Genomic DNA, 19,767 nt, shown 5'->3' on the forward strand with positions numbered 1-19,767 from the left:
TGAAGACCAATGAGCAGAAATGTTCTCTTTTATGCATCTCATAAATTACAAAGTAACAAATTACATCTAGCAAATTAATGTTCTATTTTAAACAATTTTGACACCAGCCTCAATACATTTTTTAAAAATAGATACATAAATACAAGAATCATAATCTATACTCTAGTTGCCTAAATTTGTAATTGACCAAGAAAGCAATCAATTTGAGGGTTAAGTGTCAACTATATTTGCTCAAATGCAAATAAAGAAAAGAGGGAGTAAAATTACAAGAATGCATTCTCAATTGTCAACTCTAATAATACATCTTTTTGTCTTTTTTCATCATATTGTTGCTGTCTACAAATTGACCAGGAGATGAAACGCTACCACTTGGGTCTACAAATTCATCTTCAACCTAGTAGGATAAACTACAATCTCCACATACATTAAATTATAAGAAATAAAGTGGAGATTTTTCAAGAGACCTAAGTATTTACCCCCAGTAAGTCTAGACCAACTAACTTAAATTTCCATTGAGTACATTGCAATTGATAGAATTAAGAAAGAACAAGCCTGATCAAGAGCAAGCAAAGTAGAGATTAGCAACTTGTTCAAAGGAAGAAAATACAATATTTGAGTAAAACATCGAATTCAAACTTCAAAAACGTGCTAATAAAGGGACAAAATCAATCACATATATTTTTGTGGAATGATTACGAAAAGCCTATTTGCTTTCTTTTTCATAAATCTACAATCAAGAATATCATCAACTATATAGCTCTCAAAAATAAAAATCAACCGTGAGAAAAATAAAAATTGGCCCAAACATGAAGTCAATTCAATGACGGTAAAATCTACAATCATAAGATTTACTTTTTCTTACCAAAGCATCTCTTGCATTTTTAAACTCTGAGATCCATCCCTTGTTGGCATTATGTCTTCCCCCCAGAACTAGGCTAGTCTATTGGTTGGGTGCCCTAAATTAGAACTTAAATCAGTACATTAATTATAAGTAATTAAGGATTAATTTAAAAGGATTATCCTATAAGAGATTAACCTAAACAAGTCATTGACACGTATTTTCACATACTATTTAAAATAAAGGGATCTCAAGTCTTTAAGATAATTAAAAAACTCACATAATTCAATTAAACTTGTGCAGAAGCATGAGATTGATTAAATATTAAAAAACACATCTTAAGATGAGAGAAAACTTCCTCTCTTATTTCCTCTCTGTGCTCTACTCCACATAAAATATACGTACACCAACATAACATTTGACCACTCAAATTTATAACTGATAATGAGGGGTTAAAGTCTCAATCACATTTGTCACGATGATTATCACCTAGTTATCATACTCCGTGTGTGTCATTTATTTATCAATAGCTCATCACATGTATAAATTTTTCTTTTCATTCATATATAGTTAATATCAACTATTCACCCTTGAATATAAAAAACAGAAGGGGAGACCATAATAATATTCAAGTTCTTAAATCATGCATATAATAATTATTTTTACTTGCACAAGTACTTTGGCCCACTAATATAAACACTTCCATCCAACACAAAACCCATAATATAAGTGAATTAAGAATATATTATCGTAGTTAGCAATATCATAAATTGAATACACATATCAAAATAAACAAAGGAAAGCCTATAGAAATGATTATTATCACATGGCCTAATGCTCTCTTTCTCTATTCTTCCTAAATGAGCTAGCTCCTATAACATGTTAAAAGAGAGAGGTAAGTACAATTATTCAGTAACTAAGGTACATCTAAGTTATACAAATGCATGATAATTAATCATGAATGCAAGTAGCTAATAAATTCATCAAGATAACCATGTAAACAATCATATCAAAATTGTGTTAATCATATTAACATCTAACTCATGTGAATAATATTAAGAATAAAGCCAAGTACAAAATTGACACAATTGCCTATAAGCATTGAATGTTCATTTCCACAAATAGTATAAGAATAATGAAATACATGATCAATTTCTTCCTTACACTCCCCTTATTTCTTCTAGCATGAAATTTGTGGGCCAACAACTGAAAGGGATTATCTATATAGTGAGACTACTCAAGGTCTTAATCATCGTGAGGGGCTACTAAATTAGAGTTACCTTACTCACTTATAAACACGATTTCTCTCAAATCACACATTATGAAATGTTATACCTAAGACAAGCATTTACTAAAACTCTAGGTAGGCTAATAGGGTTAAATCTCTTAACAAGAACAATACCACAGTATCCTATAAGGTAAGCAATGCCCATAACCCCTAAGATTAACTATTAATAGTCAAGTACCATATGAATTTTGCACAACCATTAACTCTTTCTCTAAGACAAACTCTCACTATATGATCATACTCATGAGACAATGCATTTTAATAATCCTTATATATGTAATTTACAATTATCTCACATGTTGCTCAATTTCATGCTCAACAAGTATAAAAAATTATCATATCTCACTCATGTCTCATGCATCAATTTTCATGTTACCAGATAAATTACATTAACATTATATGAAAACCCAACATGCTCGTACACAATTTATCACTATATATAATCCATAATTTATAATTAAGAGTATGTACATCATTATCAATCCTCAATCTCATCACTCAAATCATGTTACATTATCCCATGAGAACATAAATTGATATTAACACTCCACATTACAAGCAAACTTTTCTATTTATTTCTTTTTTTCCACATACAGCTATCACATTCAAACTCTTTACATGTGCTACAATTAACTTTATCACAAATTATAAGATCTCAATGAGGCCACCTATGTATTACAAACAATTATTTCAAGATTTGGATATATATATATATATATATTCATTTGTTTCGCAAATATAAATAATTAATTAATACACAAATGCATAAAATAAATTTTTTTTTATTACCTCAACCTTTGAAAAGTCAAAAATTAGTAGATTATCCCTCAAATTAATACTTCCAAAGCTTTTTAAAGCTTGAATGGTGCCAAATAATAATTAATCATATCATAATATATCACTAATATTATTAACACAAGTTTCATTCACAATTCAATACTTAAATATATATTTTTTAAGATCTTAGTTTTAGCCTCTTGAATTTTAAAATCCAATTTTATATATTTAAACCTATCCATTTAGTTCAATAGCTTCTTTCACAATAGTTTGATTAAAGTTTTGACTAAAATCATCCTTCAAATAATTTTTTAATATCAAAATTTTCATTTTTATTTCATAAATTCGCACTTAAAAATACCTAAAAATTACAAACTTAGTCTCAAGTCTAGAATCATCATTTTATAGCTATAATAATTATTTCTCATCTCAAATAATCATCTAAATATCAAAAAATTAACTTATATTGTCATATTTAATCAAAAATCTAATTATAAAAATCTAGGGTTTAATTCAAAAGCCTCAAATTCAAACTACATCAACAACATAATATTTTAAAATATTTAGTATACTACCAACAATCTTAATAACTATATTTATTTATCATAAATTTATTTTCTTTTTAAACCCTAGATTTTTCATAACCCTAAAATCAGAAACTCAAGAGAAAATATGATTAAAAAAATATTTAAGACACTTATATAATTTTAGAATATTTGAAATCTAAGCCAAAATATCTTATTAAAAAGCCTGACTTCGTACTCTCTTGCTCTCTCTGTTTGCAAACAAAGGAAATGAAAAAGGAAAGAGGGGTGTGTTGTTTTTAATTGATTGTAGGCCCCCCGATGTCACTCCCTCTTTCGTTTTTTTTAATTTATATATGCCAAACACACACATCCCTATGGATGTTAATCCATCCCCCATCCCCTTTTTTCTTTTTTTATATCCCCTTTCTTCTTTTTTTATAATAATAATATTATTATTTTTATTTTCTAAAAAAATATAATTTAGGATTTTATTTTAAATTAGATTCAATAATAATTTTTTAATTAAAATTATTTATTTTTAAATATTTCTCTAAAATTACTCATTTGTTCTTGACTAGCTTAATTAATTTTAGATTAAACTTTTGGATGTTATGCAAACCATATAACAAGATAATAACAACAACAATAATTTAATAAAAACTTTCTAATTAACTCCCCAGGCTCTATCACATAAAATTCTTCTATAATGTAGAAAATTTGAGAGCTCGAGCACTGAAGTTTAAGCATGTTTGTTCTTGAAGACATATATAGGTTTATCTATCTATGAAGAAATGTCCATGCTAATATACTGGTGATAATAATGTACTTGTAGCACAAGTAATCCTTAAGTTTAAGGTGACTAGATAATGTTGAGATTATGAAAAAAAGGTGTCCATGCCTGAGGATATCTTATCATATTATAGAATTCTAGTGGGATTGAGATTTTTGGAATTCATATTGAGATTTTATAAGGATTTTGTGATTGGTTTTTTCAAAAGTGAGCCCAAAGTCTGTCTTGAGAAAAATATTCAATCCATTTAGACATTTATATAGATTTCAAAAGACACAAGTGAATAAAAATCAATCTTATATTAACAAATATGGACATAAGATTTCCCACATTTTATAACTTTTTTAGAGAATTCGTCCTAACAGGCCCATCCATAAATAGCTTCCCTCGCAACAGTTGTGAGCCAAGGGGGCCATCCAGTGGTATTCAACTTCACTTTCACAATCTTATGCAAAAGCCCATCTTAAAACTAAAATTCCCACTTTCTTTGGAGCTATCCTTCCTAGATTCCTTTCCATCTCGATTGCAACATCAAAAAGTTTCTATAAAAACAAAGTGCATTGAAAAAGAAAACTGCATCAAGAAACCAAAGTGAGCAAATAAACCTTTTTAATGAAAGAAAGAAATTGGAATCACAAAGAGCTTTGCAAATAGGATTGACAAGATTCGTCCCATTTGTTTTGCATTAGCGGCATGATCGTTGTTAGTGAAAAACTCAAAGGTTTTGGTCTTGAAAGTGAGGGAGCTATATTAAGGAAGGGTGAGTGGTGATGGGTGATGTGAGGATGAAAACGAGTGAGTGCAATCGGTTTTGTGAGGGAAGAAGGGCAATTAAATTTGTGATGAGGTCTTTTTTAGCAATTTTTCTTATTATATTATTTTGAATATATATTTAGGAAAAAATTATTTCTGTATTCTATTTTTTCTCAATCATATTAAACATATTTTTAAATATAATTCCTTTTATTTTTTGGATTCCGGTTCCATCTTTATTTCCTATCTCATTTCTATTAAAATACTTTCTATGAACCAAATAAGGCCTAAGCCACTCGTTCCCAGGATCATTGGGTACTTAATTTAAAACCACACAAAAAATTAATACCAATTTCCCACTCCAAACTAGATTGCTGGGTTGGTGATTTTTTTTTTAAAAAAAAAAACGAGAATCAAAGTTTTGACTTTTGGCATTCAATGCGTTAACCTACGAACGTGGCAAAAGTTCGGCCTCTAGCAGATTTCACAAGGGTTGAAGGGTAAAAGTATCTAGCAATTTGTTCCTCCAAGAACCCTCAATAATTTTAAGTAAACAAAGGTATTGTAGCACTCATAAACTTATTTTAATTATTGTAACAATCTTTATTCCATTAAATTTAATTAATGTCTATTAACTTTAATTGTTAAAAGAATGTAGCAAACAATAATGTAAAAATACTCATAAATATTTTTTAGGAATTTCTAATATTGTAAAGTCAAAAATGGTGTGTTGATGCCCATTAATTTTATTAAATATGCCAACTTTTCTTAATATGTTTAGTTTTATCATTAGAACTTCACGGTCAATGTCAAATTATTTTAACAAATTAAAAAAAGTTAGAGCTGGCAATAAGAGTAAAAGTTATTCATATACAATTACTTTTCTTTCTTTCTCCTCATAAACCAAACAAAATAACATTAAAGTTCTTTTCATTCTTTTCATTAAAATTCTTCCTTTCCTCTCTTATATAGAACCAAAGAAATCCTATTGTCTCTAAGGAGTTATAGACGGACGGATCAAGATTTTGATTATAACATCCTGATCTGTATATAGTAAATAAATTGTAAAATTTGATTTTTTGTTGAGCATTCAAATTTAAAAATTCATATTGTTTTTAGATTTAGAATAAAAAAATTTATATTTGAGATTATTTAAAATTAATCACATATTTAGGCATTTAAATATGAATTAAATTTAAGCTCATAATCATATAAGAGATGTTTATTTAAATATAATTAATATATATAGGGAAAGACAAGCCACCAAAGTGGTTGGAAAAAATTTGTCCTTCCTTTGTTGAAATTTATCCCTTATTTTTTCTTCGCTCATTGAAAGCTATCCCTTATGTTGAATTTGCTCCCCTTTGTTTAAAATTTTTTGTTAATAATATAATAATAAATATTAAGTAATAAATGACCCACGCCTTATTATAAAACCCCTCATTCCCTTCTCATGCGCACAACTTCCTTCTCTTTTTCTTCATTCCATTTCAACCTTCGCACAGCATTGTTTATTTTTTTCAGGTAAGATTTTAAGTTTCTAGACCATTTAGATATACGAAATAACTTTTATTTTTCAAAATATTTTTATAAATATTTTTCACTCATTTAAAACTATCTAACATTAATATTATTTTAATACATAAAGAAAAAATTTTGATTAAATTTTTTTATAGGATAGTTAATACAAGGTTATGATAATTCAAAATAAATGTTGAGATTGTTAGAGGTATAATAAATACTACAAAATCTTTTTTTGAGGTTGAAACTTAGATTTGAGAATTTTTTAGTTAAGTTTTAGACTTATATGATTGAGTTTATATTAGATATGAGATGTTGGGATATGTTTCTAATTATTAGATATTTATTTGAGTATAAATAAATATTTTTGAGGCTATGAAATGGTGATTTGAGGCTTGAAGGTAATTTTTTAATTTTTAATTTATCTTTGAACGAATTTTTTGAAAATAAATTGATGAAACTTTGATATTATAAATGATTTAACACCTAGATATAGTCTTTTGAGGTATGAGAAATTTATAAAGTAATTTAGAAAATCAAAAGAGGTATTAATTTTGATTTAGGTTTACATCTAAATTAAGTCTAAACTTTTTAACTATTTAAATTATAATTATTTATTAATTTTAATAAAAAATTAATATTTAGTATTATAAAATTAATGTTATATATATATATATTATTAAATGGCTGTGTAGATTGTGTTGTCCAAGAGAGTGGTAAAAGAGTTGTGGTATAGTTGAACATGTTATCCAAGACATAAAATAAGCATTATTAATGTGTGGTAGCATGTATGTGTGTGATTAATTGTGTGTTTGTTTTATTATTTGGAAAATATTGATTTTTGTTGAGAAATAATACATATGTATATTTTTGTTTAGAAATAATTACCTAGTGGGTTAAATTTATATTATGAATATTTGCACTGCTGAAAACATGAGATAAATTGTCTGGTTGGTATAAAATATACCAAATGATTTTTTTTGCTGTAATTAATGCATGATTGGTCGAAATATATTGAAAATTGTTCAGTAGGGATTTTTGTTTGGTTAAATTACCACATGATAAACCCTCATTGAAACCAATATGTGGCTTATAGCTTGGTCTAACTCATCTTTGGTTGGGTGATTTGGCGTCTGAGCATGGTGTAAGGAAGGATATAAGGTGTAGTCATCCTAATTAAGTAATTATTTGGATTGTTGTTTTACTTGCCCATTTAGCAATCACATGATTAATTACTTATTACATATTAATAATTGATTACTTGTATAACATCCCAATTTAAATTTTAATAGTTAATTTAGGTTAATGGAAATTTTGAAAAATATTTAGAGGTAAGCTAATTAGTAGAAAATGATTATTCAATCTAACTTAGGATATAATTCTAAATTAAAATTTTTTTAAAACAATTATTAATTAATTAATTAAAAAATATTATTAAATTATTATTATTATTATAAAAAAAGAGAAAAGGTATTGAAAAAAAATAAAAAAATGAGGAGGTGGACGTTTTGCTCATACAGTGTAATGTACAAATATATATATTAATAAATTAAAAAAAAGAAGAGGAGAACAAAAGACTTTCGGCGCACGATCATTTCATAATAATAATAAAAAAAGAAAGAAGAGAGAGGAAAGAGAAAAATAATAAAAAAATTGTGAGACCCACATTCATTTTTAAAAAGCCACCGTTCTCTCCTCATTTTCTTTCATTTCCTTCCTCTTTCGTGTGCGATCAGAGAGAGCGTCTATGAGCGTGAGTCATCGGTGTGGAAGATTTAAATTTTTAAGGTAAGAGTTTTTAATAGGATATTTAGGATGTGATTTCAAGCTTTTCAAGATTAAGTAAGTGATTTAAAATTTGTTCTTAACCATCCTTCCTCTTTGGTTTCTGAGTTTGTGGTGGTAGAAAATTTTGGATTTGAAAGAGGGATGAATTTATATTGAATAAATATGATTTTTGAGGTTGTTAGTAGCATAATAAATGTTCTAGAGTATAAATTTGTTAATGATCTTTAAATTTGTGGCTTAAGGATCAAATCTTAGACTAAATTTTTATTAAATTTGAAAATATATGTTGAATTATTAAGGTTTAGATAATTATTTCGGATGAGAAATGAATTATTATGGCTATAGGATTATAATTCTAAGCTAGAGATTCAATTTTTAATTTTTGAATATTTTAGGTGCGAATTTATGAAATAAAAAGAAAATTTTGATAATAGAAATTAGTTTAGAAGTTGATTTTTAGATTATTAATGTTTATTGATGAGTAAAAGAGGAGTTAAAAATTTTACTTAATAGTATTAACTCTAGATTTGTATTAATATTGAGATTAGGAATTATGTCATATTTTTAATTCTATTATTAGAATTATTTTATTAGTTTCAATAATTGAAACTAATATTTATAAATAATATATTATTTGTAGATTGTGTTGTTGGTGAAGATTGTGGTAGGAGAGAAATTTGTAAGGAATAATTTATTAAAAAAGTCACGAGGTAACTATGCTTTTAATTTGTGATTATTGTTACTTCATGTTAATTGGGTGATTATTAAGAAAATTATGAATTTTGTAATATTGTATAATTGTGCAATATTATTATGAATTTGTTTGATTATTGTGGGAGGTGTTGGGAAACTTGCTATTGTTGTTGTATTTATATGCCACGTGGTACACCCCTATTGGAGCTCAATAGGTGGCTTGTAAGGGCTCGGGCTAATCTACCTTTGGCCGGGTAATTTAGCACCGAGTGAGGGCTACGGCTCGAGGTTAATGGAGGGATATAAGGATGATTATTTGTGTGTATAGTAATATTTTTTATATTTGTTAGAATTATATTATTTTTTGGTATAGATCTACTGTCTTTTTTTGGTATTTGATTTATGATTTATAATGTTTTATATTGTCAATATTAGGGCTTTTTGTTTATTGACAATTATATGAATATATAAATGTAATCATGCCTTTTAAACTATTTCTATTTTTGGTACATTTTGGATGACTGTAATTTTAATATTTGGTTTATTTTGGATTGGTTAAAATGGCATGATTATGAGGTTAAATAACTGTCTTGTTTTGAAAATTGACTAAATTAGTTATTTTACTTGTTGGGAGTATAAGGATGGACAAATGTGATTTAGTTTACTTGTTGGGAGTATAAGGATGGACAAATGTGATTTAGCCTAATGACATGTATGAGGTAAAAATTCAGCTGAAATGTTGTATTATGCGAGTTGAAGCCAATTATAAAATATTTTTATATTAAATTTATTGATATAAAATGTGTTGGGTGACTATAACCCAACTATGATTGAGTTAAATTATAAAAAAAAATTTGGTGTGTTACAACTTGAACTTTTAAGTCTCATTTCTCGTGGTTATTAAATTTTTCAAGAGTGAGTTCGGCTAAAGAAGTATCTGAAGCATAATTCGGTGTATAAGACACCATTTTTTATTTTAGCCTCTTTATTTTCATTAATGATATATATTATGCTAGCTTAGAATATATATATATATATACTGAATATATAAACTTTATTTATTATTGTACTTTATATGTCAAAAGAATTTCATCTGTCTCTCATAGCCCTGGGTATTTGTGAAGTAAAATTTCAATTAAGTATGCCCTATATAGTAGTATTTAGTGGTTACCAGTGTTTGAAAAAGTATAATTTGGGACCCAAGTTAGGTATCTGTAGTAAAAGCATGGCTTGTTAAACGTTGCTCAATTGACCAGAGCTTTGAAATTATAATAGAGATGTACATTTGAAGTATTTTATGATTGCTTTTCTTAATTACTAAGATAAAGTAAATTTATTATGTTTGAATATTTTTACCATAATAGACTCTTTTTATCATGATAGACTATTTGTGAAATGTTTTGTAATTATTTTTCTATCATGATAAGAGTTTAAAATTATTAAAATAGTTTATAAAATTATTAATTTGTGAAAAAAAAGTGTTAAAATTTAGGGTGTTACATCAATCTGAGTCTTTGAATTATTGGATATAAACTTTAGTGGCATTTGAGTCAGAATTTTTAAATCGCAATACATGAGTTGTTCAAAGAATTTAAGGGCCTATTTGGTTAAAAGTTTTTAGATGGGATAGAAGGGGAGGGAAGTTGCGCCTCTTCCCTTGTTTGGTTAGTAATTAATAAAAAGAGAGGAGGGGATTGGTTAGAAAATTAACCTCCTTCCAATTTGGGATTTTTTTTAGGGTAGAGGAGAGAGAAAATAATTAAAACAAATTTAAATATTTATTTTAAAAATTCTAAACTACTTTTGATGTTAAAAGATTGTGTATTATCTTTCTCTCTCTCTTTATCATAATAAAATAAATTTTATCACCTTACAAAAATTAATATATAATTTTTTAATATATAAAATTTTAATATTTTTCATTAGACTCATTGATAAAATATAATTTGTTCTTTAATTTTTTTTATTAATATAAGTTTATATTCTTAAAATAAAAACTTAATAAATTCTAATATGACAATTCTTTTCAAAGCAAAAAATAAAATTTAAGTTAAATTTGATAAAAATAAAATTATTAACTTATTTTTTATTCCCTTCCTCTCTCTTTCCAAACCAAACAAAAGTGTATTAAAATTCCTCCCCTCTTCTCCCTTCCATTAAATACGGAGCAAAATCTCTCGCGATAAATTTACAATAATTTTACAATTTATAATTTAAGATTTTTGAATGTAAATACTTTAGTTTACTGGTAAAAAAAGAATATAAATACTTTAGTTTATAATTTTCAAACCTTGTTGCTCCTTACCACAAAAGAATTGAATCTAAATAACAGAAGTTAAATGTTAAAAAGGATTTGGAATAACAATATATTGGTTCAAGTGATTTGTTTGATTGTTATATATGGAGGAAATTACTGCAAGAAAGTCTTTACACCCATATAGTCTAGCCCCACTTAATTAAACTTTTTTTAGGGTTCAATATCGTCTCAAGAAGCTCATTGGTACTGCCCAAAGGAACAAAAGTAATAGTCTATGAATAAATATGATTTTTTTAAAAAGAAAGACATATATATATATATATATACATACATACATACATATATGCATTACTTTTTATTATTCTAATAACAACATATTATTTTATTTTTTAACAAAAAATAAAATTTCATCATTAACTTTTTTTCATTTCATTTCACTTCACTTACTGGATTACTGCATTTATTTATAAAAGGGACCATGGAAGAAGTAACTTTGAATATTTTTGGTATCATTTTTCTCTCAATGTCCCGGAGACTTCCGCAATTAACAATTTTATTGAGTTGATCCCATTAACAATTTTGCCCACCCCCATTTGCTTACTATTCAAAAAATATTATAATAGGAAAATATATCTGCAAATTTTTATAATTTTCATCAATTTTAAATTAAGTCTCTATAATTTATTTTATTTTAATTCAACTTTTATAGTTTGTTCAATTAATTTTTTTGACCCCTGAAAATTAAATTCCTTAAATTTTTTCTTTAAAAAATAAAAACTTTTATACTTTTATTAAATAATTATATAACTTTAGAATTTCTGTTTGGCCACAATTATATAACTTTAAAAATTATTTGTATAATTTTTATAACCCAAAATTTATATAATTATGTTGTCTTTTAAATATTTTTTATACTTATAGAATTTTAATAAAAAATTAATAAAAATTTAAATAGTGCATTAAATTAAATTTTCTTTTTCTATTATTGCTAAAGGTATTAAGAGAAAATGACAATCAAATCATTCTAAATTATATTAATGAGAATTTAATCTCTTGAAATGCAATAATTTCACTAAGCCTCTAAAGATTTTTGTGTCAATAAATTGTAAAGTAAAAAAAATATTTTACCCTTATTGAAATAACAAACCCAATTAGAATTTTTGCTTAATGAATAATATTTTTTGTTTTGTGAATTACAAGAGTTAAACAAGAAATTACAACTTGTCAAATGTAATTTCTATTATTGATAAACAAGCTTTGATCACAACTTTTACTTAAAAAATAATAACTTTTATTATGTAAATTGTAAGAGTTGAACAAAAAATTATAACTTATCAAATGTAATTTTTATTATGAAAAGACAAGTTCTTAAAATAACAAGCCTAGTCACAATTTTTGCTTAAAAAATAATATTTTTCATTAAAAAAGAATCAAACAATAAATTATAACTTATCAATAAAAGTAAAATAGTCTTATCACTTTAATATTTAATAACACAAAACTCCTTAAAAACTTTAATGAAATTATGGCATTTTAAAAAACTAAATTTTTATTTCTATAATATAGAAAATTATTATTATTATTTTTTCAAGTATTAAATTAAATTTTTTATAAACTCTAGAAGTATTTTTTTGGAAAATTTAATAATTTATTATTAATTTTAGTCTTCAATGATCAACATATTTAATAGATCAAATTATAAGGATTTGATTAAAACAAAATAAATGACAAGGGCTTAATTCAAAATTTAAAAAACTATAAGACCTATAAATTAATTCTCCCATTTATAAATATAACTCTCACTCTGTAATCGAGATATTTGTTTGCAACTTTAAATCAATATTTGCCGCTCTTTTCCTAAGAAAATTTACTAAAAACCGAGCTTTCATTAGTTCAAACTGTCAGGACTTTGTTATTTTTACAAAACAATTCGATATCTCATAGTCATCGTTAAAAGAAAAGTTTGTTCACGGTGATAAATTATCAAGATAAGGGATAGGTTTTCAACAATTTTTAAAAAAATACATTACAAATATTAATTCAAATAGTTTAAAATAAAAATTTTCATGATGAACTAAGAATTATATTTTTACCTTAAAAATATTATTTATAATTTAAACTCTTAAATTTATAATTGCCAGAACTAATATTTATAATTTATTTTGAAAAAAAAATAACTCTCACGTTCTCTTCTATGTATTATTCTTGGAAAATCCAATTAAGGCGACCTGTTTGGGGTCCCACGCATACGCATGACCAGATTGGATACCAGCCAGGATTTCCTCTTGAAGGTTCTTCACTTTCACGAGAAATCATTTAACCAAATTAAGAAAAATATCTGTTTGAATTAAATATAAAACATCAATCAAATAGGTTATAAGATTAATTAGGCTGAATAATTAAAACGTCAAGCCAAATATAAATAAAAGAAACCGGCCTCAAAGTTTAATAAAGGTTACAACAAGTAAACATGTCGAAATTTTATCAACTGTAAATATTAAACTGTTGGTATGAAAACACGATCATAAGTAATGTTAAAATTTATACGCAAATAATTCAGTGAAACGGGCTGATTATTAAAATGGAGAGCACATTCCATAGGTTTCGCGAGATTCTTAATTTTTCGATAGAACGTGCTAAGTTTCAAGAAAAATACTTTCACTATTCTGACATTATAAATAGAAAGAAGAAAATACAGAAAAAACTAATCAACATTTCATCAAGACTTGCACATTTTACATTCATTAAATTTTTTTCAGTTTTTAATTTTTAGTCTGTAATCTTTTTATACTTTAATTAAATTATATATTTATTCTATCAAAATTTTATATTTTTTTATATTCGAGTAAATTGTGATAAACAAATTTAAAACTTTTTTTATTATTTATTAAGATTTAATATTTTTAACATATTTAATATTTATTATTCAATTACGAACAATATCCAATGAATAGAAAGAAAGCGAAATCAATTTCAGAATCTTAAATGGGAAGGAACCTATGGGGTAATAATTAAAAAAAAGTATTCCGCTTCCAGGGACCCCATTTCCACGGGAGTCAAAACGTCAAATGGGTGTCGGTAGTCCAATGTTTTTTTTGGATAATATATCTACATGAAAATTTAGACAACGTGAATTATGGAAATTATTGGAGATCGAATAAGTCTCACGAAAAAGAAAAATCTCAGAACTACTTACAAATTACTTTTGAATTATATCATGTTGTTTTGTTACTATGCATCGATTATATATAAATCGAGGTTTAATAATGTTTGGGTTTTGTGTCAAATACAATCACTTTATAATTGCTTTTATCAAATATTTTATGTGATTATTGAAATATTATATAATGGTTGGCCAGATCACAGTTCACGTTTGGTCACTCAAAATGAATATTCATAGACAGAGTTACTGGCCAATTTTTTTTTTTTTTTTAAAATCCGAGTCAGAGTTGAAGTGGCAGAGGCATGATGTGGGAGCACCATACAATAACTTTCTTGTTCTCACTTCTTATTTCCTCTTCTCTCATTTATAAACCACATTTTAAAAAATTTATTTTATAACTTATAGTGTGACTTTTTAAATAATATTTAAAAGATATTTTTAAAATTATATTTTTATTTTTTAAATTTATTATATAAGAATATATTTAAAATTTTATATATTTTTACTTTTTCATTTTTTATAAATATTAATGAAATTGGTAAAAAAAATTTATAAAAAAAATTGAAGGAGAACTTCTCACCGCAGCTCTCAGAAGATACGCCCAGCTCAGCTATGCGTTCTACAGTTTATTATTTTTAAATAAAATAGTATTAATAATCCAATGACACCATCCATTAGTTTATTTCATCGCCAAGTGTAGCCTCATGGAATACTTTCAGTCTCAAGAAAAACGAAAAAATTAGTGATAAAAACGAAAAAGTGTGGCCTCATACGGAAGGGCATCTGTACATTAACATCCGAGGACGCATAGTCTTCTGTGTACAAGCAACGATAAACACGCGTCTACGGTACGCTCATAAATCTGGGTGACAATTTTGGATCCATCTTGGGCTGATGGGCGGTGCTCATCGTAGTGATTTAATATAGACCGTTCAGATTGAAATTTAAATAATTTAAATTTAATAAATTATTTTATATTAAATAGTTAATATAATTTTTAATTTTTTTTATAAATTTTTTATTTTAATAAATAAAAAATATAAATATAAAATAGTCTGTTAAATATGAATTATTTAAATTTTAATTCACGTTCAGATCACGTCATCACTGTGCTACCCTAAGATGGACCCACATTTTGAGTTCATTGTCTTTTCGGTATCTGCGTTGTCCATGTCTTGCCGTTCTCTCCCAAGTTTTGAAGTTGCTCTCATAGGATGAAATCAAATTCCAAATACTCTTCATCCAATAACTCGAGGGTAAAAGTCCGAACAACCTCGAAAATTGCTGGTAAAAAAGAAAAGGTATCATTTTTTAAATAATAGCTTTACGTTTCTAATTTATTATTCAATAATTTATTAATTAATCATGCCGCGCAACGGTTTCACTTTTTCTCTATATATTCCATCCACCAGAGCATTGCGTTGCCATGGTTGCAACCCCTTCGATAATTAACGGTTAGCTTTGATTCTTCGAAATTAATTCCTTCTCCAAATCTCTCTCCAGTATCATTTCCCTCCCGAGTAGACTGCGCAAATCTCTCTCGTAAATTACCATACTTGTGAAGTGTATCAGCTACTGTATATCTGATTCCAATTCATTCCGCAAAAACATATTCTCACTTCCTCTGTTCATATCAAATCTTGGTCTATTCCCCGTTTTGTTATTAATTTCCCTTTACGGTGTTGCCATAGTACCTTATAAAGCCCAGCAAAGCTCCGGGCTTTATTCTCATCAGTTTCGAATCCCGGCTTCTCAGTCTTTCTGCTCTGTTTTTATCTCTTGTACCTGTGTTGTCTGTGCTCATCATGGCTCCCCCCAACGACCCTGTCTTGAACTTCATGCCCACCGAATCTTTGGAAAAAAATTGGGTGCTGTCTGAGGGGAAGCTTTCCGTCAGAGGCGTGCCATTGCTCACTCACGTCCCTGACAACGTCACTTTCAGTCCCTTCTCTCAAATATGTCAATCCTCTGACGCTCCTCCTGCTTTGCTTCAGAGGGTGGTGGCTCAATATCACAAGGGCGGATTCCTTGGGTTCTCCCAGAAAGAGCCGTCTGATAGGTTGATGAATTCCTTGGGTAGTTTCAGCGATAGAGAGTTCTTAAGTATCTTCAGGTTCAAAACTTGGTGGTCTACCCAGTGGGTGGGAAATTCAGGCTCTGATCTACAGATGGAAACCCAATGGGTGCTCTTTCATCTTCCTGAGATTAAGTCCTACGCCGTCATCATTCCTATCATTGAAGGAAGTTTCAGGTCTGCCCTTCATCCTGGCTCTGACGGCCACGTCAAGATTTGCGCCGAGAGCGGGTCTACCCAAGTGAAGGCATCGAGTTTCCATGCCATAGCTTACATTCACGCGACAGAAAATCCCTTCAACTTGATGAAAGAGGCCTACACTGCTCTGAGGGTACACCTCAATACTTTCAGGCTCTTGGAAGAGAAATCCACGCCGAGTCTGATTGGTAAATTTGGGTGGTGCACGTGGGATGCATTCTACCTAACCGTTAACCCCGTCGGAATATGGCACGGGCTGAAAGATTTCGCCGCTGGTGGGGTGTCTCCGAGGTTTCTCATCATCGATGATGGTTGGCAGAGCATAAATTTGGATGGTAAAGACCCGAATGAGGACGCTAAAAATCTTGTTTTAGGTGGCGAGCAAATGACCGCAAGGCTTCACAGACTCGACGAAGGTGATAAGTTCAAAAAGTACAAGGGTGGCCTCATGTTGAGTCCTAATGCTCCTTCAATGGATCCTAAAATGATCAAAGTCCTTATCAACAAGGGAATTGAACTTGAGCATCTGCAGAAGGAACGTTACCACGCATTTGAATCCGCGAGCCCGAATCTGTCCCAGATCGAAACGGGGATCCAGAAGGTGAAAAAAGAAATCAATGATCTTTGGCGAGAGCTAGACAGCGGTTCAAACAAAGAATGTGGAAGCATGTGCGGGGAAACAGACGAGTATGGAATGAAGGCTTTCACAAGGGATTTGAGGTCTAAATTCAGAGGTCTGGATGACATTTATGTTTGGCATGCCCTTTGTGGTGCTTGGGGTGGCGTGAGGCCAGCAGCAACGCACCTGAACTCGAAGGTTATCCCATGCAAACTCTCCCCAGGTCTCGATGGAACGATGCATGATCTTGCTGTGGTGAGAATCGTCGAAGGTTCGATTGGGCTTGTTCACCCGGATCAAGTCAATGACTTTTATGACTCTATGCATTCCCATCTAGCCAAATCCGGTATTACGGGAGTCAAAGTTGATGTCATTCACGTGAGTGTTTCTTTGCCATATTTGATTGTGTATGTGTTTGTGTTGTTGTTGTTGTTTTTTTTTTTTTTTATCACAGCTATTCGTTATTGTACTATATTTTCTAAGCACAGACTCTTGAGTATGTGTGCGATGAATATGGAGGCAGAGTAGAGCTTGCCAAGGCTTACTATGATGGGCTGTCAAACTCCATTGCGAAGAATTTCAATGGAAATGGAATCATTGCTAGCATGCAACAGTGCAATGACTTTTACTTCCTCGGGACAAAGCAGGTGTCTTTGGCAAGAGTTGGTGAGCACATATTCTCTTAGCTTATATATATATATATATATTTCTTCAATTTATTTTAGTCTCCAAACAAACATCAGAAACAACATAAAACATATCCCTTTCTTTTCCTGCAGGGGATGACTTTTGGTTCCAAGATCCGAATGGTGATCCAATGGGAGTATTCTGGTTGCAAGGGTTACATATGGTTCACTGCGCTTATAACAGCCTGTGGATGGGGCAAATGGTTCAGCCTGATTGGGACATGTTCCAGTCAGACCATGTGTGTGCCAAATTCCATGCAGGTTCAAGGGCCATTTGTGGTGGCCCGATCTATCTGAGTGACTCGGTAGGTTCTCATGATTTTGATCTCATCAAGCAGCTTGTTCATCGTGATGGCACCGTACCAAAGTGCATTCATTTCCCTCTTCCAACTAGAGATTGCCTTTTCAAGAACCCTCTGTTTGACCAGAAAACCGTCCTCAAGATCTGGAACCTCAACAAGGTATATAATTTTTTGGGCCTAGAAATCAGTGACTCCATAGTTAACATTTGATACATCATTGTTCTCATTAGAGCTGACCATCACTAACGTTGGGTATATACTTGAACAGTATGGTGGGGTGGTTGGTGCTTTCAACTGTCAAGGTTCCGGTTGGGATACCAAAATGCATAAATTTAGGGGCTTCCCTGAGTGTTACAAGCCTGTATGTAGCTCAGTACATGTCTCTGAGATTGAATGGGACCAGAAGAAAGAAGCAGCCCACATGGGTGTGGCGAAGGAATACATAGTGTACATGAATCAAGCTAAGGAACTGTGTGTGATCATGACCCAGAAGTCTAAACCATTGCAAATTTCCATCCAGCCTTCTACGTTTGAGCTCTTCAGCTTTGTCCCGGTCACCGAGCTAAAGCGCGGCATCAAATTCGCAGCCATTGGGCTAACGAACATGTTCAATAGTGGAGGGACAATTCAAGAAATGGAATGCTCTGAGGATGGTGTGAGGCTCCAGGTTAAAGGTGAAGGAACTTTTCTTGCTTACTCAAGCGAGTCTCCTGAGAAGTGTGAGTTGAATGGTGATGAGGTACCGTTTGAGTGGCTGCCTGCTGGCAAAGTGAGGCTCAACCTTGCTTGGGAGGAAGAGGCTGGGGGGGTTTCTGATTTAGAATTTTTCTACTAGGATTGTCCTTTTTTTTTTGGGTACTGTCCACGGTGGATGTTTTTTTATACCGTGGTTGCATTTTTTTTTTCCCGTCTTTTTGAATTAGTTTGGTTTGAATAAGAGCACTTTCTTGATGGATTGGTATTTGATTGAATGGGTAGAACTCCTATATATTATTAACTCTCGAGAATTGCTTGATCATTCTTAGTGTATGCTCTTGGGTGTAATTACATGCTTCCTAGGAGTGACAGGCCACACGATATGACGGTGTCACTTCCAATAATTATAACTCGTAAAATAATCCCTGATTCTTAACTAACGATCTTTTGTTCCTTGTGATGTATAATTGATGTTATCCACACTCATAATATCACGTCATCGATCCCTTAGTAACACATTCATTAATTTTGGATAATTAGTTAGGAATACATAAACAAAAACATCTTTTAAGCGCAAAAAAAGAGAGAGATAATACAGACTTCATCTGGCCATCACGTGTGACCTGTGATTGCATTCACGAATCATGGTTAAAATTGGGGCTTTTAATTTTTCTTTATTGACACTTGTTTATAGCATGCAACAGTTGGCAGGGGCAATAGTTTGTTGTTGCTTTGGTTGAATATTAGCAAGAGTTTAGCCAAGAAAAATGAATGTTCTGAATTGACTCGGCTTTTTC

At 29.5% G+C, this 19,767-nt stretch overlaps 1 protein-coding gene across 1 annotated transcript; it reads left to right on the forward strand.

Moving 5' to 3' along the window:
- The first annotated feature begins 15,848 nt into the window (after window positions 1–15,848).
- On the forward strand, window positions 15,849–19,291 carry LOC129285803 (stachyose synthase-like). The gene is made up of 4 exons (XM_054921706.1): window positions 15,849–17,664; window positions 17,775–17,952; window positions 18,066–18,433; window positions 18,543–19,291. The coding sequence occupies exons 1-4, from the start codon at window positions 16,201–16,203 to the stop codon at window positions 19,107–19,109; spliced, it is 2,577 nt and encodes an 858-aa protein (XP_054777681.1). The 5' UTR covers window positions 15,849–16,200; the 3' UTR covers window positions 19,110–19,291.
- The last annotated feature ends 476 nt before the right edge of the window (window positions 19,292–19,767 follow it).

This window comes from Prosopis cineraria, unplaced genomic scaffold (assembly GCF_029017545.1).
Source record: "Prosopis cineraria cultivar Desert tree isolate PC_DT_omini unplaced genomic scaffold, ASM2901754v1 PC1, whole genome shotgun sequence".
Classification (NCBI taxonomy): domain Eukaryota; kingdom Viridiplantae; phylum Streptophyta; class Magnoliopsida; order Fabales; family Fabaceae; genus Prosopis; species Prosopis cineraria.